This window comes from Syngnathus scovelli, chromosome 1 (assembly GCF_024217435.2).
Source record: "Syngnathus scovelli strain Florida chromosome 1, RoL_Ssco_1.2, whole genome shotgun sequence".
Lineage (NCBI taxonomy): Eukaryota > Metazoa > Chordata > Actinopteri > Syngnathiformes > Syngnathidae > Syngnathus > Syngnathus scovelli.
The window spans coordinates 23,844,207-23,868,379 of record NC_090847.1 but is presented as its reverse complement, the minus strand read 5'-3'; the positions used below and the strand labels follow the sequence as shown (position 1 = coordinate 23,868,379).

Sequence of the window (24,173 nt, the reverse complement as noted above, 5' to 3'; positions counted from 1 at the left end):
TTCGCCACCCACCAACCACACGAGCACTCCAATACTAGATATTTTATTGATATGATTATAAGTCGAACACAGCCTTAAAAAATATGTATGCAAACTGCCGAAAGCACATTTCCCTTTAAGCCTCACCATTCTACTTGGATCCCTCTCATTTACACAGTAGCAGATCTCGTCGCAGCCGGTCGGTCGGTCGGTATGGAATCCAGACAGCCATTTTCAGTTTGGGTGTCACTTTGGTCGACTACTGTCGCGTGTCAAAAAAGTAGTAGGTAAGGTGTTTTTTTAATCGAAGCCCAAAATTTGTTTGGTTATTGCTACAACGTCCGCTTCTTCGTATTTTAAGCGGGCTGCCGATGGAAGACCTCAGGCGCACGTCATCGGCCTTCGTTATGTATCTTTTGATAAATGTCTTCAGCGGTATCGAGGGAACGTATGAAAAGGAAAGGCGACCCCCCCCAAAAAAAAGGGGTTGCCTTCGACAGAAAATGTAAAAAAAAAAATCTGCATACAGTGAACGAGCGTGTGCCGCGTGACAAATAGTATATACGGTGCACAAGATGCACATGTTTAAAATGACGGCAAATCGTTTATTTAAGACGATTCTGTCTGGGGACCCCCATACGAGAGCGGCCCCTCGTCGACATTCTCAAGTAAACATTTACAAAATAAAAACACGTATGTCTTTGTTTACGACTTTGCACGGGATCAACTTCTTTAAATATCTAGCACGGCTTTAGCAAAGCTACATCGGGATGAACCAAACACATCGGCGAGACAACATCCAGATGTCTAGTGGTCGGTCACCATGGCAACCACTCCTTCACATCAAGCCTTTCCAGGGCGACATCATTTCTTTTTAGCCATTGTATTCCTTTGTTCAGACAAATTGAGCGGGTCTTACCGTCACAAACTTTTCGGACAGTTTCGGCAACAACTTCCGCCTTCTTCAGGGAATGTCACACGATGGTGTGTGTGTGTGTGTGTGTGTGTGTGTGAGAGACACTTCTTTTTCAGCTGTTGTTACTACGAGAATTGTCATTGAACAATTTCTTTTTGCACCTCCAGCGCACTGGCATCGAGATTTGACAACATCACAGCCGAAGGCCACCCGAGGAGGCAGAGTTTTCCGAGCGGGTGTCCCAAGAGGCGGAGATTTCCGAGCGCCCGTCCCAGGAGGCCGAACTTTCTGAGTACCCCTCCGAGAAGGCGGAGTTTCCCGAGCACCCGTCCTTGCTGCCACCCGGCGGTGACTTCCCGTGCTTGTCTTTGGACTTTCTCAGCATGCGGACCTGGAGGTAGGACACCAGAGATCACCAAACCGCCCTATTTTGCTGAACGTGACCGTTCCTTTTTGCTACTATTGAGAAACATTGTATTAAATAATGGAATAAAGTTGAGCCCAAATCAAAACTCAGGCAGGTCATGCATTCCAAAATAATGCTCCTCGAAAGATTTTGCGCTGGGTGAGACGTTGGAGGCATGTGGGTGAGTAAACCTTGGGTCCAGCGGCGGAGATGATGATGTGCCCTGGAGGTTGCAGCCACGGCTCCCCGTCCACCTGCACGGGGAAAGCCTTCTTGAGCGCCACGCGCATGTAAGTTCCCTGGGCGATGCGAATGCCAGAACGCAGGCCGCTCTGCACCTGGCCCTGCGGAAAGAACGAAGATGTCCGTTAAGCTGCGACGGTTGCCGCGCAGCGACCCGGCGGTGGCCCACACGCACATCCGCTCACCATGTGAACCACTCCAGTGACGCCAACCGCTTCCAGCAGGCCGTCGTTCACGCTCGGCTTGCTGTAGCGGCAGTCTGCCTCTGAACCCCACAGGTCGGCACCGGAGCCCCAGCTGAGGACGTGCGAGGCACAGGGTGAGGTCATGGGGTTGCGGGGTACGTGCTCATCCTCACCTGGGAATATTGAGGAAGATGAGGCCCTCGATGTTGGGCAGCGCAACATTGTGTCCGTCCACATGCAGCTGGAGTTCCCTGTGCAGACTGCGGGTGGCGCTGATCTTCTGGAGGCCCACCTTGACATACACGCCCTTGTTGTGGAACCTGGCAGCCGATGGGCCCAAACCCCCCCCCCAAAAAAAAAGGCTGATGGGAACTGATCGCTTGGGGGCGGGCGGTGGTCACCGTTTGGAAAACACTTTTTTGGTGACATGATGATTACGTCGTACCTGCTGCTGAACTTCTCAGGGTCGTCTTCACGGGCTTGGTGGAAGTCCAGGCTGAGCTCGGCATCGATGCCCACTCCAAAGTAATTGTTCATATGAACGATCTGCAACGATAAGGTTGACGCAGCAATACTTTTGCAGGGAATGCTCTGCTTCGACACAAGCAGGCGGGCACACCTTGGGCGCTTCCAGGAAGCCGTCAGCGTTGTTCTCGGCTAGGTCCTGCGCATCCAGCAGGATGGTCCAGCGGTCCATCAGAACTTCGTCCGCTTCGTCCACACAGGCCAGCATGTGAGACGGGTCTTCGCCACTGTAGCCAGCGCCCCAGCGCAGAACACGGGACAGGTCGTTACCTTTAGGAGGAAGGGTCGTATTTGAACGCCCAGGGTTCATGCGGACCACACTCAAGAGCTCATTTCGAGTCTCGCTCACACACACACACACACACACACACACACACGTGCACTCGCATACACCCACAGACGCGGAGACGCACTACCTGTTCCGAGAGGCACGATGCCAACGGGCGGCTCCCGACAGGCCAGCTGGTGTCGCAGCTCCTCCAGCACACTCAGCACCCAGCCGACTGTGCCGTCGCCCCCGCAAGCCAACACCCGGAAGCTGGGAATATCCCGGAAGGTGTGGAGGCTGCGCACGTGCACACAAAACCGTCTTTGCAACTTGCTTCCCGTCTCAAACGTTAGGTTGATCACAATGCCACCAATGAGTCACCCCGGCAGCGGTCCACCGTTGGAGAGGTCAAAGACTTGGTGCGGGTTGAGAATCTTGCGGAAGGCGTACAGAAGCTCTTTGCCCTTCAGGCCGCCGCTCTTTGTGTTGACAAACACCAGCAGGGGCCGCACATCCTCACCCAGCTGGCTGAGCTGCAGTGGCACATCAAGAGCGACAGCTGGACCCATAAGTGTCGTTTGGATGAATACTGGCATTGGCCTTTTATTTGATTTTTTTTTTTCTTCTTCTTCTTCAATCAAAACTGACAGCTGATGAGACTGTCACTGCTCTGACCAAAGCACTGCCCCGCCCACACCACCAAACGATTGGCTATTTCAATTATTTCTCCGGGTTTTCAGTGTACTTTTGGAGGCAAGCGGCTGACGAACGTCATGGACCAACGCAGTAACTGAATCGTTCACATTTTTTTGGGGCATTCCAAACACAGTGGATGTAACTTTAAAAACCCTTTTTTTCAGCAATCCACTCAATCAATCAATAGCAAACAACTCGACAGATTGATCCATTATCAAAATAAACGTTGGCTACATACATCCCTGACTTCTACGCTCGCAAATCGGGAGATTAATCGATTATCAAAATAATGTTGGTCTCCATGCCTGACGGCAATGTTCTCAACAGACCAACATGGCTCAGGTGTTGTGTCATTGTATTTCCCATTTTTGCCACTAGAGGCCCGCCGCTTTATTCAACACATGCGCGTCTCTTCGCGCTCCCTCTTACTCTCAGGACATAAAAGATTCGTGTGGAAAAACAAATCCCAATATGCACAATACACCTAAATGAAAATGTTGAATAAAGTGGGCCACATGACTATACCTGGATCTCCGGGATGACGAGCGATGTGAGCGATTTCTCTTTGACGGTCACGTCTTTGGCCAACATGAACACGCGCTCAGCTTCGGAGAAGCACGACAACTGCAATGCCACCGCGCCTGACACACGCGCGCGCCGCACAGAACCACACGCGCGCACACACAGTACATGTAAGGGTGCTAACATTTACTATGGCGACAATCTCACCTTGGCTGGGGTACACATGGCTGATGTCCGCCAGGTGAGCTGCAGACAAGACAAAGTGACGTTGTCATGTAGACGTCGTGGCGTGTATGTGCGTGCGCGCGTGCTCACTCTTGACGGCTAGCTGCTCCTGCAAGAGCTGCCAGTACTGCTCTTTGGACAGCTGGGGGGGCAGCCCTCCGATCAGCAGCCTCACATGCACCGCTTGCTTCTGCCGCTCCACTACATAGAAACGAGTCTGGTTCATCTGCCGCAGAGACGTCTGGGAAACAAACGGGCAGACATGCAGAACATATCACATAACAGCCTAGAGTTAGCAGAGCTATGCTAATACAAACTGGTGTTGACACCCAATTTCAATCATGTCATATAATTGACCAAACCTCCCATGGCTGACATCTCATTGACCTTTTTTCACTCACATCGTTACTTTTACCTTCACAAGTGAATAGAGTCAAGTCAAGTCAAGTCAAGTCAAGTTTATTTGTATAGCCCTAAATCACAAACAGTCTCAAAGGGCTTCACATAGCCAAAATTGACAATTATTCTCAAAGCATCCCCTGATCATAAGCTCCCAAAAGGGCAAGGAAAAACTCAAAAAACCCCTACCAGGGGAAAATGAGAAACCTTGAGAAGGGACCACAGATGGAAGGATCCCCCTTTCAGGATCACCAGGTTATAATGGATGCAGAGAGTACACAAGTAATACATAATATGAAAATCAATGAAAAAAAAAAGACGATCCACGCTAATGCTATCTGTTGATAATAGCAAAAAAAAGAATCACTCCACGACTGACCTTCCTGATGTTGTGCAGCTTAGCCAGAATGTTCTGGTGCGGCATCAGCGTTTGCTTCTGCACTGAGGACGCAGAGGCCATGACCTTTAGTGTGCTTTGTACCTGGAGGTGAGCCAGCGGTTAGGCGTCACTGACCTTGTTTGCTGCTCATGACCACTTCAAGAAGGTCAAATTGTGTTGTGTCATCTTTCTGTAAAACACAGCAGAACCTTGACGTTATCACGTGACAGCGGCCTTCTTGTCGCAAAAGGTTTCTACGCTGAAAACGCCTACTTGAAGCTTCAGCTGCTCCAGGGCCTCGGCGAGGACGGACGCAGCCGTGCTGTCCTCGGACACGGACACACTGACGTGATCCGGTCCAGAACTGGAACGCACACAGGCAGTCATTGACTTCCTGTTGTCAGAGGGCGGCGAGCGCGCCTGTCGCCTTGAAAAAGAAGCAGCCTGACCTGCCGCTTCCGTCATACACTCTGATGACCTCGGCACGGCCACCTTTGGCCCTTAGCATCCAGGAGTCGCCACCGCCCTTCAGTGAGCCGCTGTTCCGATTCAAGATGTCGTCGCTATGGACGCGCTCAAGTCCGCCCGCCTCCTGCAGCTGGACATCTTGAGGGTCATCTGGCAGGTAGAAGGCCCGCAACGCCGCCTCCTGCGCCGTGAAGCCCATATATATGTGACTGAAATGTTCACTGACGCGTGACTGGTATGTTAACATGACATCTAACTGACACACATTTCACAACACTTGACTGCGGCGCCTCCTACCAGAACTTCCTGGTTCTTGGTGGCTCTGACGATGGAGACGAGGCGAAAGTGACCACGCCTGAGGCCGTCGTCGCCATCATAGACCTTAAGAGACTGTTTGCCTGTACCGCAAATCCCACATCAATTAACATTGTTGCATATTCCATGCCGACATTAAGCCGCAAGTGCAGCCGAGCATCTACTGACCGTGCTCGGCCGCTGCTGGCTGACCATCTTTAGAGGCTACGTTGGTCACGTCATCGCTGTCATCTGTGTGAGATGTCATGAAGCTTGACTGAACAATATTACAATGAAGACAAAGGTGTCAAATTTTGGCCGTAATTCTGTTTTCCCTGCTTCTGAGTCGGAGACTTCATGGCTAGTTCGGATCGTGACAAATCTTGTGTGCAACGCAACATCAAGTGGCATTTAAAGAGCCACGCTTCATGCCTTCATCATTTCTCCATCTGCCGCCCTCCACGATGCGAAAGCAGTGGTGCTTGCTGAAGTTTCTGGATTGGAGGCGCACACAGGCGGGATGAAGCATCATGCGGCGCAGACGGCCCAGGGTGCACACCGGCGCCACCCTGAGGTGGCAGGCTGCGTGACACTGTGAGTGTAAAAAAACAAAACAGTGTCTACAGACAAAGAGCAAAGATACTCTGGACTTAAGTACTTGATGACTTAGGCACAACTTTGGAAAGGCGTTTCATACCGTAACACCGCACCACTCGCACCTCATCCCCGCCAGCACGTCTGACGAACTGCAGGAGCGTCGGCACAGATGGCAGCGTGAGCTCGACGCCAGGTTGCCCTCCCGCCAGTGGTGCTGAAACACGCCCTGCTGGAATACACCAAATAAGTGGGTGGAGAGCTCTCAAGTGAAACACGGACGTGGGGCTTTTGTCGCCAGTGCTGGAAGTTGCCCCGGTGAGCGGCGGTCACTGACCTGCTGCCGAGTGCCATCTACGTGACAAAAGCGACAGTCGGCACACGTAAAGGCGGCGCAGTCGGCGTGCACATGCAGCTCGCACACTGAAAGCCGAAGGATAGCATCTCTTGTTAGCAAGTGCCCTTAGCATCCAGGACAAACAAATATGTTGAGGTGCAACAATTCATCAAATTATTGACAATTAGTGACGGATCAAGAGTTTTACCTAGGTTGGCAGGAGGTTCAGCCACCCACGCCCTCACAAACATACTAAATTCCATTCATTTTCCACCGCTTATCCCGAGTCGGGTCACGAGGTCAGCAGCTTCAGCTCGGAAGTTCAAACTTCCCTTTCTCGAGCCACTTTGTCCAATTCATCCCTGGAGGATCGCAAGGCCTTCCCAGGACAACCGAGAGATCTCATCTCTCCAGCGTGTCCTGGGTCGTCCCCCGGGTCCTTCTTCTGGTGGGACAATACAATCTATTCGTTGTAACCACCGTAAGGGGTCTTTTAAGTTGGGCTTCATCCAGCCTATGTTTGCCATGGGTGACCATGAACTTAGCTCGTAGGATCACTCCACCACGACTCATGGAAAGAAGTACTGGATTCATCAAGTCATTAATTGATGAATAGTTGCAACTCTTTTTTTCTCTCACAACCCCCTGTGCACCCCCCCTGACTGCAGAGCCACTCGCATCAGGCTGACCTTCACAACGAAGAGCATTATTTCCCTCCGTCTGCTTCCTGCACACGCAGCATATGCGCCTCTTGTGAGTGTCCGGACCAAAGCAGTGAGCCACGGGAACCTGTAACGGGGTCGCGTGGACACGGACGAAGGTGGCATCATCATGTGATGTCACTACAATGACAATAATTTGCTACTGACCCGTACTGCAGAGGGCGTCATGCTGGAGCATAGCGAGCAAAGTCTCTTCAGACATTTCTCGTGACACATCAAGTTACACGCTGATGACAAAAAAAAAAAGAGAACATACAGTTTGTATCCTCATAGAAGTCGATGACACCTTTAAAACAGTCCACACCTACCAGAACAGGTTCTGGTAGGCTGGTAGGTGTGGACTGTTTTAAAGCTGTGTCACAATGTCACCATATTCTAATCAAAACACAAATTGCCATGGCAACACAAGGTGCATTTCAAATGCAACAGGCATATTGCCATGGCAACCGAAGACATTCAAAATTACACAGATTGCCATGGCAACACCCCATTTAAAACAACACAAACCACCATGACAAGATTAACACATTTTGACACGGCAACACAGGAAACATTAAGGACACATTAACTGCAACAAGTAATGCACATTTTGAAACCACCCCTGTTCCCATGGCAACGTATATTTGAGGCCCAACATACGTATTGCTGTCATTATGCCGACAGAGTCGAGGGTCATTATGCAAGTGACAGCTTCAACAATCAATATGGATTGTGTGAAAAAAAGATACACACACACACACACAATTCCACACTCAAAGACTTCTGTTTCCATGACGACCAGAAGAAGTGCATGAGAACTGCTTCTCACATAGAGAAACACACTTTCACCTGCTCCTCCTATGAAGACAGGCTTATGATGGAAAACGCATGGAGAACGTGTGAGTTACCAATTACAATGTGAAAAAATTGTGGTCAAAACAACTAAAGGCCAACTGACAATATTTAAAGGGGCAGTTGGATGAATGAATGCAGATGCTGAAGACGTAATTATAGGAGAGACATTTGAAGGCGTTGATAGACACCGTAGGAAGCTTTGTCCGTATGACCGGACGGCCATTCGTAGCAAGCGGCCACCCCACAAGCGAGAAAATATGGATAAAAAAAAAAAAGATTGGCTTTTAAATGTAAAGGTTTGTAAATGTCTTTCTTATGGTGAATAACTGTTTTGAAAGGTTGCTGTTTGAACATATAATCAATTGTCCCCTTGGCTTGACTGTTGCTCATTGTTAAATATTGTTAATCTGTGTTTTTAGCAATCTTTACAATGATAAATTGGATTAAGATGAAGTCATAACAATCTCAATATTTATTAAAGCCGTGGGGACGTTGGGAAGAATTATGCACATTTTCACTGCTTTGAAATAGTCGTATCATTCTCAATATTCATTAAAAGAAAATCTTTCAGGTCATTGAGATCAAGTTTCAAAAATCTGCATGACAATGTTGGCCTCATGTCACACAATTTTTGACATTTTACACATTACCAAAGAGGACATCGAAACACACTATAATAAGACATTTAGAGGGGGCATCTTCCTCGACAGCCAACATAACACCCATTTTAGGACAACGGGGAGCAATTAGAAGACTTTAGGAGGGACCTTTAAAAAAAAAAAAACGTGAAGACAGTCAAGGCATTTGAGAAAAGTGTAAACTGATTGTGGCGGTCTGTCTTCGGCATGTTGTGCTGTACCTTCACACAGGAAGCCCAGCAGCCCCCACAGGAAGTCGCTGCAGTGGTGGCAGAAGGTGGGCTTGGTGAGCGTTACCCTCTTGAAGCTGTGACCCAAAGCCCGAGCCTCCTGTTGGCGTTTCTTGGGCCGCAGTGGACTCGCCGTCGCGCTCCAGCTGCCGTCCGCAGCTTCCACTCGAGCCGGGCTGCCGTCCGCCATGGCTCGACTAACCACGTCACGTCATGCACGACGCTATTAAAAAACAAAAGAAATGTCCGCGGCCATCACGTTCGAAGCCAACAGTCCAACACGAGCGATTTTGGGTCCACGAGGGGATTCTTTTGGATCGACCTGTGACGTCGCGTGCCGCCGGCGTGAGTCCCGCCCTGTTTGCTTCACACTCACGCGCGCTACTGGGTCTCCGGCACGCGCGGCGTATGGTGTCACTTCAAGAAATCAGTCGTGGCCGTGGGCACGTAATGTAATGCGCGTGCACGCGGCCGGCGTTCACTACGGCGCACGCGGAAGTTAACAAGTGGAAAACGAGCTGCTACTTTCGCCTTCTTTGCAGTGTTAAGAGACGTTAAAATACGTTACGTTCTTCCTCCTTTTCCTCATTATTTCCAACTTGAGGTATTTTACCACCTTTTTCGCTGTCTTTAGCACATTACGTACTAGTACACGTCTTGTGGCACCAGACGCGGTAAAATGACGTCACTTGTTTAAGATAATTTGCATGTTTTGATTTTGTCTCAGGCGCTGAAATGAAGTTAGGAGACATTGCCACCAGATGTCAGTGTTCGTCCGCAAGTATGAAAATTGACCGTGCGCCCGATTTGGCCCGCGGGCCGGACTTCTTTCCAAGTTGCTGTAACTCATATAAATGCATATTTTGATATAATCTAAAAGGCGTCCTCTATTTTCTAGGCTTTGACAACTCTATGTTTGGGGCATCACAACAAACACCTTCCAGCTGACTGTCTTTCGGTTTAGCCCAGCAGAAGAGTCTGGCACGTTGTAGCTGCTGTCAGCGCTGTTTAGGGCAAAGGGGGCTTGCAAGCTGTGGACAACACGCCTTTGCATTATTATGTCAAGGAGACGGCAACAGTACATTTTAATTTGAATCAAATGTATAATGTTTGTGAAAATGTCTACGAGACATTATGCCACATAGTCAAACCCTCCGCGAGTCTCCGTGGTGCACACCACAGCCTCTGTGCTCAACATCCAGAAATTAATTGCAGTCTCAGGACAAAAGGATACGACAGATACCCCATTGATGGAGATGTGCACAGTCATTCGATCTTTCAGCTTGCACGGTTCATGCTGAAAAATCCTCTCGCGCAAATGGCTGTTGATGGACTTGAGTGGCAGGCTTAACTTCCCTAGTATGGGACAGCTCATCAGAATTGTCACAGAAGAGATCATTGGTGTGTAGTGTGCTACCACAGTGTGCTGAAAGCCACATTCTTAGATTGAACCAGTTTTCTGGAAATTTGCCTTTTTGCGCCAGTGCCAAAGATGCGCGAGATGGGTGCCAATCGAGTTACTGTAGAACGACAGATTGTCTCCTGTCCGGATATTTACCAATTGCCTGAACGTTACAGCTTAGGCCTCAGTTGTGAGCGTTTCTTCGACGACCTGTGCCACTTCCGACCTGCTAACGTGCAACTCGACCATACTGGTGAAGTACTCTGCTGCCATCTATAGATTCAAACACACTCCCAGAGCCAACCAGTATGCTTCTATCACGCAGCAGTAGCACGCATAGCGGGTGTCAGGTACGGCTGCAGTAGTAGACCAATGGCCTTGACTGCAATTGGTTGACATTTGAAAATGTTACTAGCAAAACAGCAGCACACAGTCCAACCCATGCCCCCACAAGACGGGAGCTGCAGTTGTCCTCGTAGGCCCTTGTGGCAGCAGTTAAAAAATCCACCTGACCAGTGTGACGACGCAACCGTTGTACGAGTGAGTGTGGACTTTGTGTGCCGGCTGGAACTAAAAGGTAAAAGGAGGGCAAAGGTAGTGGGGGGGGGAAAAAACGTTGCGATGAAGGGCTTTCTATGGGCCGTTTGACGGTCACGGTCACGTCAGGAGTCGTTGGGGAGGCCAAAGAGTTTGACGGTTCCCGCCTCGCGGCTGTTGTCGTATTTGTCGTCCTTGTCGTCGCAGGAGTAGGCCAGCAGGTGGCGCTTGGGGTGCCAGGCCACTGTGAATGTAGGCGAGCACTGCACCTCCCACAGCTTCGCGCCTGTCCAACGCGCGCACGCGCACACACACACACACACACACTCAATTTAAACATCACATTTTCCACACGTTGCAAAGCAAGGTCTAAGACTTTTATCCAGAGCCCATGACGATAATTGACGGTCGAGGGCAGGGCTGGACCGATTACGGGCGTAACACGCCAGTCGGCTACAAAAAAACGCTAGGCTAGCAAACATCCAGTCAAAAAAAAACAGGACATTTCTATTTTATAAGTTTTAGATTAGGCTTCAACAAAGAACCAATAAAAATTGATGAGCAAAAGAGGACTTCTTGTGTCACAAAAGAAGACGTTAGCGTTAGCATGTCTACTTGGGGTGATATACCAACCTGTTTCCACCTCGGCGATGTCGATGAAGTGGTCCTCGGACGCTGACGCCAGCATCTTGCCGTCGTGACTGAAGCTCAGTGTCCTCACGGGCCAGTCTAACCTGCCATCACATTTGGAAGCGTAACTACATTACAAATCTCACTCACTATTACTTCAGGTTACAGGACAAAAGAAAGATCACGTTCCACCGCATCGCTGTGGGTTAAATGACGCAAGATTGCTCCGGATTATGTCAGCAATTCTGGATGACACTTGATCAATTACATCTGAATATATTTCAACTCGTGAGATTACCTAACGGTCCGAGAATACGTCAGTCAGCTTACATTAGTTCAATAAATTTACATTTGGTTTTCTGGATTTCTTCTTTGTCATACACGATTGAGACAAAAATGTGGATTTAAAATGGAATAAAGATATTAGAAATGAATTCAACATTCATGGATGCATTTGTTCGGAATCCGTCACTCTGCCGTCCTCTGTTCCATGAGTCATAATGGAGCGTTCCAACCCACCTGGAAAAGCAGCGCACGCAGACCAACTCGCTCAAATCCCAGAGGCTGACGAGCGCGTCATTGCTGCCCGTGGCAAAGTATTTGCCCGTCGGGTCGAATTTGATGCAGATGCAGTTGGATGGGTGCGCGTTGATGGACTGAATGGTCTTCAACTCAGGGTAGCTGCAACGACAGAGCGTCAAGAGCCAAGTCTGACCGACGGACCGGCCGACCGAGTCTCGTTTGTGCCGCTCACCTGAGGATGTTGATGCAGCCGTTGCCGTTGGTGAGGAAGAACATGTCGTTGTCGTTGTTCCAGGAGATCTCGTTCACCTCGAACTTGAACTTTTCCTCAGCTTTGGTCTTGTGTGTCTTGGCGTCTATGAAGGTGACCACGTCTTCCTTGTTGCCCACGGCGATTGTCTGACCGTCCGGACTCCAACAGATGTTGAGGTTCTCACCTGTGGTGGGGGGAGAATTCGTTATTTTTTTTCCTTTCATGGACAACATGTGCTGGTAAGGAGTTGGGGGGGGGGTCTGTCAGGGGCCCAACGGCAATAAATGAAGGTTTTAAGGCTGACTTATGGTCAAGAACCAAGTCCAGCCGACCAAGTGGGCCCACGGCCTCTGCGTGTGTTTTTTTGTTTTTTGTTTTTTCCGTGGCTTCAACTGAAAGTTAGAATCACAATAGTGCTGCCACAAACAATTATTTTGCTCAACGACTTCCCACACACATGATTATTTTTGCTCTAAGTTGACGAATCAGATCATTGGTAAAGTTCAAGTTAGGCTTCAACAGAAACTTCATATTGTGCTTTTGTATTGCTGTCGCTTTTGCCAACCTTTGGTGTTGACGACTGCCGTGCACTTAGTGGTGCGCACGTCCCAGATTCGGACACTCTTGTCGCCCGACGCAGTCACAAAGAGGTCCGGGTTGCTGGGGTGCCAGCACAGCTGATCCACGCTGTCGCTGTGCCCGCGGTAGTTGTTTTCCTTCACCTGTACAAACAAACGCGCAACATGACGGAGCCTTTGCGTGCTTATCGGCGTCATCGACTCAGTGAGCTACAATTCCTACAGTGGTGGAAAACATGCATCAAAAAACTCCATTCTAGTCAGCTAACAACAAGACTTTTGTCTGTCGACACACATGGCACTCGACGGTATGATTTCTGATGCGATTGCTTGATCGGTTGATGGGATTTTTATTGCTTTCACAGTATCTATATGGCAATCGAGAACTGTTTGTCATTAGCACTGCAAAGAAAAATGGAGTTGGATTCCAGATGAGTCCTGCATGGCCACATTTCAGTCATAAATTAGAGTTTCAAGTCAACATGTGGGTTTAGGTCTAGGATTTGAGTTAAAAACCAAGGCCAGGCCATCAAACCAGGGCTTCAAATGTGATTCAGGGTTTCAAATTTGGCTTTATAACAATGTTGTGGTTATAAAGCAGGGTGCAGCGATAGGTTTAAAGCAAAGCTAACTAAAGGTTAGGTTGAAGTTTAAAATGTAAGGTGAAATAATTTGTCTGCACAGAATATAAATTGATGCCTGTATTTATGACGACGTCATGCCGGTGTTCCGCTTCCCAATTTCGTACAGCCTATCGAAAATGAAAACGAGACGTTTTGTTCCACGTGCTTATTGAGGATCTGAACAGTTTTGCAGTCCGATCATTTCCATGTTGCTTGTGACGAACGAATCTGCTGTCACGAAACACAAGATTACTGAACTGGCTTTAGCCAGTTACTATGGAAGCGAGTCGAACCGTAACACCGGAAGAATTAACGTAAGCACTACGACTAGTTAAAGAAATGTATTCCACTTGTCACTAGCTTTAAAATATGTCGAGCATGTTAGGCAAGTAAATTCATTATGGCCAATGATAAATATGACGGCCATAAATATAAACGTTTCAATAAGTCGTGTTTGGTCTGGATTTGGTTGCTTTCATTGAGCCCGCCACGGTGGCCGAGGCCAAACTCACCAGTCTGTCTTTTTCCAGGACAAAAACGCTGGCGGTCTTGTCGACAGATCCCGACGCCAGTCTCCTGCCATCGCAGCTCCACGCCACCGAGTGGATTTTGACTGAATGCGCTGGGAACTCGCGACTTTTGTTGTTCGTTTTGAAAGTCTCCTGCATCGTTTGAAAGTAGCGCGACGCCATTTTCGTTCACGGAAGAGGAAACAGGAAGTGGTGACAGCGTTCGAGTGGCATTTTAAGTTTGAGCACCCCCTGCCGCAGCGGAGAGTCAACGCATACATCCTCAGCACTGGCAACAAATTCTCATTATGACTTCATTAACATGTATCCTTCTGTTTGTTGTACAAAAGAGTATTAGCAACATCTTAATCTGTTTCATATAGTTTTATTTTTAGTCGATATGTTTATCCACCCACTTAAAAGTAATATTTTTTAACAGAACGATTGTTTAATCAATCGATTTGTACTTATCTGACTTGAATTTTTTTACGACTACTACTACCGCTATCATCTATCAGTTGTTTTTTATTATCATTCTCATGATTGAAAAGTTGAAATAAACTGATATTACTCTACTGTAGATTTATAGTGACAACGTAAAAGACTAAAAATAAACAATAGCTGGATACTTCAGCATTCGAGGATGAGGAAAAAAGGGGGAGGTTAGCGATGATGTCAGAAGAGCAAGGGAGCAGAGTATGTGTGCGCATGCGTGTGTCCGTGTGTGTGCGCGTGTACGTGTGCGTGCCTGCGCATGTGCGTGAAGGAGGGTCACGGGGGGGTCCTGTTTGCCAGCTGCAGCGGTCCTGGGAGTCTCCTCATCCCTTCTCCACGAGAACAAATAATGACATCTGGAGCGGCGGAACCGAGTTTGTTTTAACACTTTCGTACTACACATCATCCAAGTCTTGGATTTTATTTTGCTGTACCTAAAAACAAGGCAATCAATCAATGCTTTCCTGCTCGTCGTCGTCGCCGGTGGAAGGATGCGAAGAGGAGGAGGAGGAGAAAGAGAAGCAGCAGGAGAAGGACGCGCACATGCAGACGGAGGTAAAAGCAACAAATCATTCATTTGAGTCATTCGTTCATCAGACGAAAATCTGGTAATGGCTTCAAACGAAAGCCATCTCGCGTGTGTGAAGTAAATATGTTTAGCGTTGGAGGATGATTTTATGTTATGTGATTTAGAATTTCACCGGCCGGCTTTTTTTCTGGCTTTCAGGACCCCTCCCTAAATGAATGTGTCCACTCAGTACATTTACACACAGATAAATGGTTTGCAAACCTTTTGTGTCACAGATGGACTAAATTCAGTGTATCAAAACTAAAACTACCAAGGTTGTAATTTTAACTCTTTTCAAATTTTGCAACATTATAAGTTGCTTAAAAATAAATCTATGCAACAATAGGTCCCTGACCTTTCCTAAATCGGTACATTTTATTCTAAGCTTATTCCATCATTAAATTTTCAGAATACAAAGGAGATCTAAGCGTTACTAGTACTACCTCAAGTGACCACTAACCATATCATGGGGTGTCATATTTCACTTTTACTTTAATTGGCTACAATTGCAGGTTCTTTCTCCTGCTCTATTGATGGTTTTTTTTTTTTATGTTTAGTGATGGAAAAATGAGAGCTATGGATGCTTTAGCCTTACTTCTGAGACTTTTTGAAGAACAATCTAATGGAGCATGTTCAGAGAGTGGTCTCCTGGTTGCGTCATGTCGTTTTGAGACTGAAAAGTAGTATCAGAAGTGCATGCAAACTCCACACGGGGATGGCCGGCGGTGGAATCAAACCCACACCCGCCTAACTGTGAAGTGGACGTGCTAACCAGTGTTCCACCGAGCTGCCCTATTGTAATGTTTTATGTTGCCAATGGTACACGTTTTGGATGTATGTTTTTTTACCTTGAATGTCTTTAGTATTTAAAGTTTGATGTTTGTAAAGGTGTTTCATGTTCGGAACATCAAATGTTACAAAGTCCATTGAATGTTCTCAACATCAAATGTTGGTTTGTTGTTCGTAAACTTTAACGCTGGTGTTTGCGGAAATTCTCGTTTGTAACAGTTCTGACATTCAAAGTTTGAAACGATAAATGTTAATGTTGAATGTTTGTACCAAAATTTAAACGTTTGCTAAAAAATAATGCAGTCTTTCAAATTCATTACCCTCCATGTTTTTGGTATCCTGCATGCTTGGAATAGTGAATGTAACCTCGAGTGTGGGTAGCATAGGTAACATGTTTTTATCACCTTTTTTGAGGGCTGCTAATGCTATCCATTAATGTGAAAGGGTAGATGAGTCCTACAAAGTGGGCCAAGTGCTTCCTGCAGTTGCTGACGTGTATGTGGAGGGGGATAGGGCAGCAAGTGAATTTAAGCGAAGATATTTCACCTCCCCTGTGATGCTGTCAGCTTGGCATAGCGTCACACCTACAAGTTAGCATACACTCACATTTAGCTGCTAGGCTAAAGCAGGAGATACCTTCTGTAATGAATGTTGTGTACCATCATATTACATACCCCAATGCAACAACAACACAAAGTTGTGAACAAGAAGTTGTAACAAAGCTGTTCAGGAGTTAGCACATTGTTGTCTGGCATTTTGTAACATGTATCCTTGTGTAATGACGCGTAACATTGTGTAACGCTTGCATCCCTCAGCGCAACAGACTGACAGAGCAGAGGGATGAGGCTGAGAGACAACTCCAGCACATCAAGAGGGGTGAGTTTCACTCCCCCTCCTCCACCCCCAACTCATCTTACCTTCAAGCCTAACATGCTAGGCTAAAAGCAGCCTCGCAAACACACACACATTCTGCCTGGAATAGTTGACACCATAACACATACACCTAAAGAGTGGGCGGGACTCTGGAGTGTGGTTATCACGACAACCACTAGTTTAGCGTGTCAGTCGCAGGCATTCACTCGTTGCCGTTCTTGTCATGACAATCCACACAGGTCAGTATCTACGCGTCAATACTTCATCATAATTAGGGATGGGCGAGTGCCGTGTATCAGTATCGGACCGATATCAGCCGTATTCTCAAACACTCGATACTCGTGTCACTCCTCTTATATTGCTATGAAGATGCAATTTCTTCACGTATGTATCATTTATATCTCTACGTAGAACGCATTAGTAATTTGCTGCTACCAAAATGTATTTATGACTTTGTGGTGCATTTTTGTGTGGATAAAGTATGATTCTTATGTGTGTATTGGACATTACAAGTTGTGCAAATCACATCAAGACAGTTCTATTACATTTCTTGACATAAGCTAGGGCTAATATTGGATTTTAAATGGAAGTATAATCTTAATTTACTATACAAGTGGATGTATTTCACAAGGTCTTCTAAGTGAGTCCACTCGCTACCGGACAAAATTAAGAACAACAGTTATTTTATTTTTTTGTAAACATTCCAGTCAATCCTCTGTCAGTGTCAATGTTATTATTTTCTTTTCTTTTTTTCTAAAAAAGTGATAAGGTCTCTTTCGTGAAAATACCTCAAGTGGATGCTCATCCCGCTCCTCTTCTTGTGTGCTGAATTATTTAGGTTAGAAGAGTTGAATAATTAACGGTACTAACAGTAGCATGGCGGTACGCATGAATAAATGACGTCCAAATGAAAGTCACATTGACTTTTTTTTTGGTCATGGAACAAATAAAGTTTCTCGACTGATTTTCATCCTTTATCTTTCATGTGAAAGAAATTGTAAACAAAATATAATTTTCTCAAAACTCGGATGAATGGATCTTTAAGGCCCTGCCCTACTGTAAATCGTCTGTGCTCCGATTGGTCAACACTGAAAGCTTAAAACCAATTTCCTTCATGGCACAACAGCAATGCAAAGAAGGTAACAGGAAAACACCCGAGTAAAGCTGCCACACATGCAAATTCTAAAGTTGCATATTCCATGCATTCCAAATTCCGTATAAATCCAAAACGATAAAATTTGATCAAACAGAAGAGAACCTTGCATGATCACAGCTGAATATGAAACAATGTCAACAACGTGTCAGATGACGTGTGCGTGTACGTGTGTGGTAGTGTCTCAGATGGTGATCGAGGAGGTGAGCATTCTGCAGACTCAGCTGGAGATCGAAAAGTCGTGTCGGGAGAATGCAGAGGCCCTCGCCACCAAGGTTTGCCCACCCTGCCGGCAATAATCCTCAACAGGATTATCTGCGCTTTGCATGAGTCGGCACAATGAGCATGACATCTTCTGCTGTGTCAGCAAAAAAAAAAAGAAAAAAATGTTTCATGTCACATTGATTCACCCCTCCAACAGCTGAACAGCGAGAACAGGAAATTGAAGTACCTAAGCCTGACGTCACGGGCGCCATGTGTTGATGAGCCACTTCCCAGTATCTCCGACGGTGTCGCTATGGAGACCAGCGATGGCGAGACAGCTTACGACATGAATGACCCAGCGCCCGACACCTTTGAGCAATACCGGCAGCAGGTCAAAGGTGAAATGCAGGATCATCAAAAGCAGATTAGACAAAATTATATGAAGAAGTCATCAAATGTGAACAAAAGTATTGCGGGACACAAAAAGTGGAACAAGATGACAAAAGATGTGTGTGTGTGTGTGTGTTCAGAGCTACGCGAGGCGGTGAGCAGCTTGTTGGAGGAGAAAAAGAAATTCTTGTGCCAAATTGACGACCAACGGCGAAGGATCGAGGAGCTCATCGACAAGGTGGTCCTCTTTTCCGGCTTCTCACTGCCTTTTTTTTTCCCCTCCTCCAACATAATAGAATAGTTTGTTTTTTGATGTTGAAATAACAGTCAGCGCGAGATGAAAAAGATGCGAAGGACCTCCGCCACGCCGTCGAGAGGCACAGCAAAACCATCGAGAGCTTCAATAGAGGTGAGTAACCTGGCGGCCGAGTGTTTTTAATCATTTAATACGCTTGTTGTGGAAATCAGGCGGCAAAAGTATTTTATGGGTTCGCAACAGAATACTTGGTAGGCATGCTCAGTCTTGAGGAGACCCACCAAATGGCTCTACTCAATGGCGAATTTTGTGTGCGTGGGCAGTGTCAGCAATGGCGACGCAGGAGTACGAGGACATGAAGGAGCAACTGGACTTGGAGCAGAGCCTTCGCGTCAAAGCCGAAACGTACGCGCACCAGGTCAGAAAAACACCAAAAGCACAAAAACAAAATGCCACAGACGTGTGAAATTAAACAACCAAGCTAATCTCTAATTCGCTGACTATTTGTGACATCACAATATGGCAAATTTTCATAATTTTCCCTCAACTTAAAGTGTGCAGTGGCACTTTTCAATACAAATCAGCCGCGTTGTGAGGTTTCTGAGAAACAAGCTATTGTTTGCCAGATTTTTTTGCTTTCCTTTAAAGATATGAGCGCTATGCTTTTTGAAGAATTAGTACATGTTGTGTCTTTAAAACGACCCGAAAAAACCTCTGCTAGCTTAATGCTAACACATAATGTGAAATTCCATAGATGGGCTAACAAAACCATTTTTCAGTCCTATAATCATTTGAGGTGTTTAAATACAATAAGTGGAGCAACACATAGACAATAATACAGTAATGTAGCAATTGTGTAAAAATATGATGCCATTGTTTTGTGCTAAATGCTGGCACGAATGTGCCGGTCCAGTTCGTCTGCAGGCTAGCCGCAAGGAGCAAAATTATGCTCACATCTTGCTACTGCTGCTTCGTGTATGTGTTTGCCGCAGATGCTGGTGAAGCAGAAGGAGGCCAATCGTCAGAGCGCCCTGCTAATGCAGAGCGCTGAGCCGACCCTGCAGCTGCTCAGCGCCTTGGAAGAGGTCGCCGCCCTCACCAAGAAGCTGGAGGAGGAGCGGCTGCAGCATCAGCGACAGGTATTGATCAACAGTACTTTCGTGTCCAAGTCTTTATGAGCAGCATAAACAAGTGAGATAATGTGGTTGCGTATGTTTGCACACCGTCTCGTCAATGAGAGATCGGCTTGAATTGATCAATGATGTTAAATGGGAGGCAGAACACACGTGAAATTCAGACGTTCTCGTGAACATGGGTGTGCAGACTTGGAGGTTCTCTCCGGGTTCTCCCGCATTCCCAAAACACGCTTCTTAACAACGTTGAAAACGAAATCATCCTTAGATGTACATTATCGGTCAATTGGTGCCAATTTACGAGCAACCCGTCCTGACCACCTATCTGTGTATTTAGGTGAGTGAGCTGCAGGCCGAGCTGGACGACAGCATCGCAAAGAAGAACCTGGAAAGTCTGCATAGACAAGTGGATCTGCTGGAGGAGGAGAAGAAAGATGTGGAGGGACGACTTGAACAGGCGGAGAAGGATAACCAACAGCTGCAAATGCAAAGTATACTAACACAGTCATCCCAACCCATCCCTCCTTTATCATCTTCTATATTGTTATGTCCTGTGTTCCATCTTCTAAATGACTATGTCAATTATTTCCAATAGCAGATGTCATCTTCTTGTTCTCGTCCGCAGTCCAGCTGCTTCAGAAGGTCACCATGACTACCGACACAGCACCCCCTCCCCCGCCTCCTCTCCCTCCTGGTCCCATGGCATCTGAGGTGGCTCCGCCCCCCGCACCCCTTCCTCAACCGCCGCCCCCGCCACCCCCGCCGCCTCCTCCTCCACCTCCACCTCCTCCATCCAGATGCAACCCTCTCAGGTGAGGAGCACCCGCGATGAGCCAAATGTTTAGGAATAGTTGACACTCAGACTCTCATGTTGCATTTGATTTGATCAAAACTCATGTTTTAATTTAATTTCTATGCAACAGAAAACAAACTCCAGTCCTGCATGTTTTAGATCTTTCTCTCCACCACCACACACCAGATCCAACTCATTACCAGGCCCGTACTGAACATGCTGATGAGCTGATCATTTGAAACAGAAGCTGGACATAACGTGTTTCCAAAGTGACAATCAAGTGTCATTAGAATATACTTTTCCAGTTCTCTAATCGCCATCATGAGGAAGACGTCCAAAGGCTCCAAAACGTCTCTGAAGATGGAGCAACCAGCAGGTAGAGGCCATCTTTCTATCTATAGTTAACAAGCTAACTACTAGCTAGGATGTGCTAGTGTCCTTTTTTTTTTTTTTTCTGGCTGATGATGACACTAGCAATTTTAGCATGTTGACGAATTTTAAGGTCTTTCTAGCTTCTGCTGACAATGCTGACGAGCTCAATCGAACATGGTAACAAACGTCTGAATGTCTTTGTAGCATCTGATGACGCCGTGAAGGTGAAGGCTGTCAATGAGATGATGGAGCGAATCAAACATGGCGTGGTGCTGCGGCCCGTTAAAAGTCAGGACAGCAAGGTTTGTAGTTCTGTCATATCGGAGACTTTTTTAAAATTTTTATATTAGAGTTCCAGTAAGATGCTGACGTTTTCTGTCCAACATTCATGTTGTTTTGTCTTCCCTCAAATTCAAACTTTAACGACGCAGCAGAGAGTTGCTGTCAAAGTGAGTAGTACATTGACGAATGCAGACGGTAAGTAGGTCAAGTTGCAAATTGTTCATTCTGTTGATCAGATTCCTCCAGCCAGCGAGGAGAAATCTCAGGAGAGCGCCATGGATGAACTCAAAGGCATTCTGGTAGAACGCATTCACGCATACAAGCTCACATATAAACGCCCACAAACTAGCCGCTTTGTCTCCGTCTCCAGGAGACGGTGAAACGCAGTCCTAGCAGAGGCTCTCAGGAGGCGCCATCGCCAACAGGGAGGAAAGACAGCGAGCTGGAAGTTATCCTGAGAAGAAGGCGTAATAAGGCAGGAGAGGCTGGATCTGGAGGTACAGCCGCTTTAAATTACTGGAATTTACTGTTTAACTCTCGAGGGCCAGGCTCTCGTTTCGTAGTTGACTCGGTAGGCTCTTAGATTGTGCTTGACTCCCTTGGCTCTCATGTTGTAGTTAATTGAAATTTGCTCCGTGTCATTGTTGAGTCTCTCATTACACGTGAACAGTGATGTTCAATGTATTGAGCGAGCTTTAATCAGTTTTTTTCATGGAGCTCATTGAGCCCGGCTGGCGGGTTCAAACAAGGTCCCGCCGGCGTCACATTGACAATTAAGCACGCTAGCTTCACACTAGTTTCACGCTTCAGGCTAGGTCATGTGACCTGCGGTCTCAGCATGTTCTCAGTAGAGGGCGACCAAAGTCAAGTCATGTCATTGTTTCATCGATGTTTTCATGTTTGAACCGACCCCTGCTTGCTCATTCACTCTATAAATTATTCGAGCAGTACATTCAAACGATTGAAAATACAAATACTTCTTTATTGGCAATTTAACAATGTTAATAATAAAATGAGTGTCTAGAATGTTATTGTTAATTCACTGGCTCTCATGTTGCCACGTAATAATTGACTGCAAACGTTCATGTTTTGTAAACCTTTCTCCTGGTCAGATGAGCGTGATGGTCACATGAGTCACGTGTCGTCCTGCGAGAGTCTGAACGGGAGACGCACCAGCAGCGAGTCGGGAAAAGACCCGGACGGTTCTGTCACAACATCCAACTCCACGGTGGACCCACGGGCGGTTGGGGAGAGGCGAGGCTCCGCTCCTGGACCTGTGGTGGCGAGAAAGAGCAGCCCGGAAAAACCGGAAAACTGGCGGGAAAGACGATCTGGCTCCTCCGTGTGGGAAAATGAAACGGCCGACCCTCTTGTCGAAAACGGCTGCAAGCACAGGTGGATGACCAAAGCGTGTCGTTAACAAATATTGATTTTCTAGACCAAGGGGTGTCAAACTTATTTTTGTCACGGGTAGCATCATTGTCGTAGATTCCTTCCAAGGGCCATTATGACTTTCAACGCCTTATACAGTATAGGCTGCGCAACAAACTAATGAATAACTAGTTTTAAGACTGGTAAAAACCATTCAGACACCTAATAAATTGCTAGCAATATTTCTAATTTTTGCATTGACACATGAAATCTGAAATTGGTGTGGGGGTCCGTAGCTAGCCCCCGGGCCTCAAGTTTGACATCAATGCTCCAGATTGTCAGTCATCTAGGTCAGGGTAATATAATAAAGGAGATTAGAGGCAACTGCACTCTTTATGGTTGTTGAAGACTTTTCACATTTAATCCACAAGGATTTTTAAGTGTACCAAAGTTCTCCGTAAAATAAAACAATGGCTCCCAATTATATACGGAGATGCCGTTCACCTGATTTTCAGTGGCTACATTTCCTCTGAAATAAAACAATCTTCGTGCAAAACAATGGAAGCCATTGTTGTATGCGGACGTAAAGCCTCTTTTTATTAAGTCATGAGTGTTTCACTTTCGCAATTTAATTGTAGAATCCATGATTAACTTGTGACTTGGTTTTGCCCCGCAGTGTCACAATGGATGCCAACACAGGAAAAACGCCAATCCGGTCCAACGGTGTTGATCTCAGTGAGAATGCGCAGGCCACCATCTTTGTTGTGGGTAACATAAATGGTGAACACGCTGAAGGCAACAACTAGGGGGCGCTCTCAGGATGTTTGCCTAATATGCACGTTTAAATGACAAACAATGCACAGACGCTGATGCTGTACCAGTTTTACAACAAATACATAAGGTTAGGTTAGCTCTAGCTCAGGCTAGCAGGCTCATATGCTAGCGACCAGACAAACAAACAAACAAACAAACAAACAAACAAACAAACAAACAAACAAACAAACAAACAAACAAACAAACATAATCCAAACACTACTGTGCATTTATTCAAGAAAAACATGTTTTTTTTTAACATGCTAACAATGATAGCCTGATTAGTCACATTCCTTACATGGAGATGCACTCACTGTCACATAATGCACATATACTTTGTTTCCTTCGATTTATTTACTATGCTAACTACTTCCTGGTAGATCACAACTGACATTCGGACACACAGCTCAAAACAAAAGCACGGGGGATAAGCTGCTATTACTCGTGACTCTTGTCAGCACGATAATCAGACATCACATCACAACTTGATGTCACCCCCACCTCCCCTCGCTGGCCAATGAAAAGAATGCTGGCTTGAAAAAAAAAGGCCTTAATAATAGTTGATCTTTTCATGTCTTAGATAAAAAAAAAAAATCGTGAGGGTGTGTTTGGTTTGAGTGTGATGCAGGCTGACCTTTTTTTGTTGCACAACTGTGCACTTAGTGTTAGATTGTGCTAAGTAAGCCCATTTTGAAACGCTAACAGTTATTTGAAAAACAAGTCTAAAATCCTAACCCTTCTTCACAATCCTAAATCCAGACTAGAAG

The 24,173-nt window shown here is 46.5% G+C and overlaps 3 protein-coding genes and 1 long non-coding RNA gene across 14 annotated transcripts; 2 read left to right on the top strand and 2 right to left on the bottom strand.

Annotated features, from left to right (window-relative positions):
• Window positions 1–27: 27 nt before the first annotated feature.
• Window positions 28–9,589, bottom strand: LOC125987576 (diacylglycerol kinase theta). 6 transcript variants are annotated; one of them, XM_049751978.1, is made up of 23 exons: window positions 8,852–9,589; window positions 7,306–7,385; window positions 7,126–7,225; window positions 6,437–6,522; window positions 6,203–6,331; window positions 5,938–6,097; window positions 5,695–5,757; window positions 5,509–5,609; window positions 5,193–5,392; window positions 5,017–5,107; window positions 4,879–4,933; window positions 4,744–4,805; window positions 4,056–4,206; window positions 3,948–3,986; window positions 3,744–3,859; window positions 2,904–3,055; window positions 2,671–2,819; window positions 2,349–2,524; window positions 2,175–2,275; window positions 1,903–2,049; window positions 1,720–1,841; window positions 1,493–1,645; window positions 28–1,286 (listed from the first exon to the last, which is right to left on the bottom strand). In XM_049751978.1, exons 1-23 carry the CDS (start codon window positions 9,048–9,050, stop codon window positions 1,033–1,035), a joined length of 2,886 nt encoding a protein of 961 aa, XP_049607935.1. In that variant the 5' UTR covers window positions 9,051–9,589; the 3' UTR covers window positions 28–1,032. The 6 variants fall into 6 exon arrangements, with proteins under 6 accessions (XP_049607935.1, XP_049607937.1, XP_049607936.1 ...); XM_049751980.1 differs by having other exon boundaries at window positions 1,730–1,841; XM_049751979.1 differs by having other exon boundaries at window positions 6,203–6,328.
• LOC125987761 (uncharacterized) lies at window positions 9,322–10,867 on the top strand. 2 transcript variants are annotated; one of them, XR_007488153.1, is made up of 3 exons: window positions 9,322–9,464; window positions 9,588–9,641; window positions 9,759–10,867. It is a non-coding gene; the product is annotated as an uncharacterized lncRNA (long non-coding RNA). The 2 variants fall into 2 exon arrangements; XR_007488152.1 differs by lacking the exon at window positions 9,759–10,867 and having other exon boundaries at window positions 9,588–9,739.
• Window positions 9,914–14,137, bottom strand: thoc3 (THO complex 3). The gene is made up of 6 exons (XM_049752155.2): window positions 13,918–14,137; window positions 12,770–12,926; window positions 12,184–12,388; window positions 11,949–12,110; window positions 11,433–11,533; window positions 9,914–11,085 (listed from the first exon to the last, which is right to left on the bottom strand). The coding sequence occupies exons 1-6, from the start codon at window positions 14,095–14,097 to the stop codon at window positions 10,925–10,927; spliced, it is 966 nt and encodes a 321-aa protein (XP_049608112.1). The 5' UTR covers window positions 14,098–14,137; the 3' UTR covers window positions 9,914–10,924.
• Window positions 14,138–14,271: 134 nt separating this feature from the next.
• On the top strand, window positions 14,272–23,614 carry shtn3 (shootin 3). 5 transcript variants are annotated; one of them, XM_049751986.2, is made up of 18 exons: window positions 14,272–14,783; window positions 14,900–14,964; window positions 16,582–16,642; window positions 17,973–18,067; window positions 18,214–18,394; window positions 18,527–18,624; window positions 18,714–18,795; window positions 18,966–19,060; window positions 19,635–19,781; window positions 20,113–20,266; window positions 20,401–20,587; window positions 20,874–20,944; window positions 21,145–21,242; window positions 21,375–21,389; window positions 21,459–21,521; window positions 21,593–21,719; window positions 22,335–22,617; window positions 23,270–23,614. In XM_049751986.2, exons 1-18 carry the CDS (start codon window positions 14,669–14,671, stop codon window positions 23,397–23,399), a joined length of 2,067 nt encoding a protein of 688 aa, XP_049607943.1. In that variant the 5' UTR covers window positions 14,272–14,668; the 3' UTR covers window positions 23,400–23,614. The 5 variants fall into 5 exon arrangements, with proteins under 5 accessions (XP_049607943.1, XP_049607942.1, XP_049607944.1 ...); XM_049751985.2 differs by having other exon boundaries at window positions 21,372–21,389; XM_049751987.2 differs by lacking the exon at window positions 21,375–21,389.
• The last annotated feature ends 559 nt before the right edge of the window (window positions 23,615–24,173 follow it).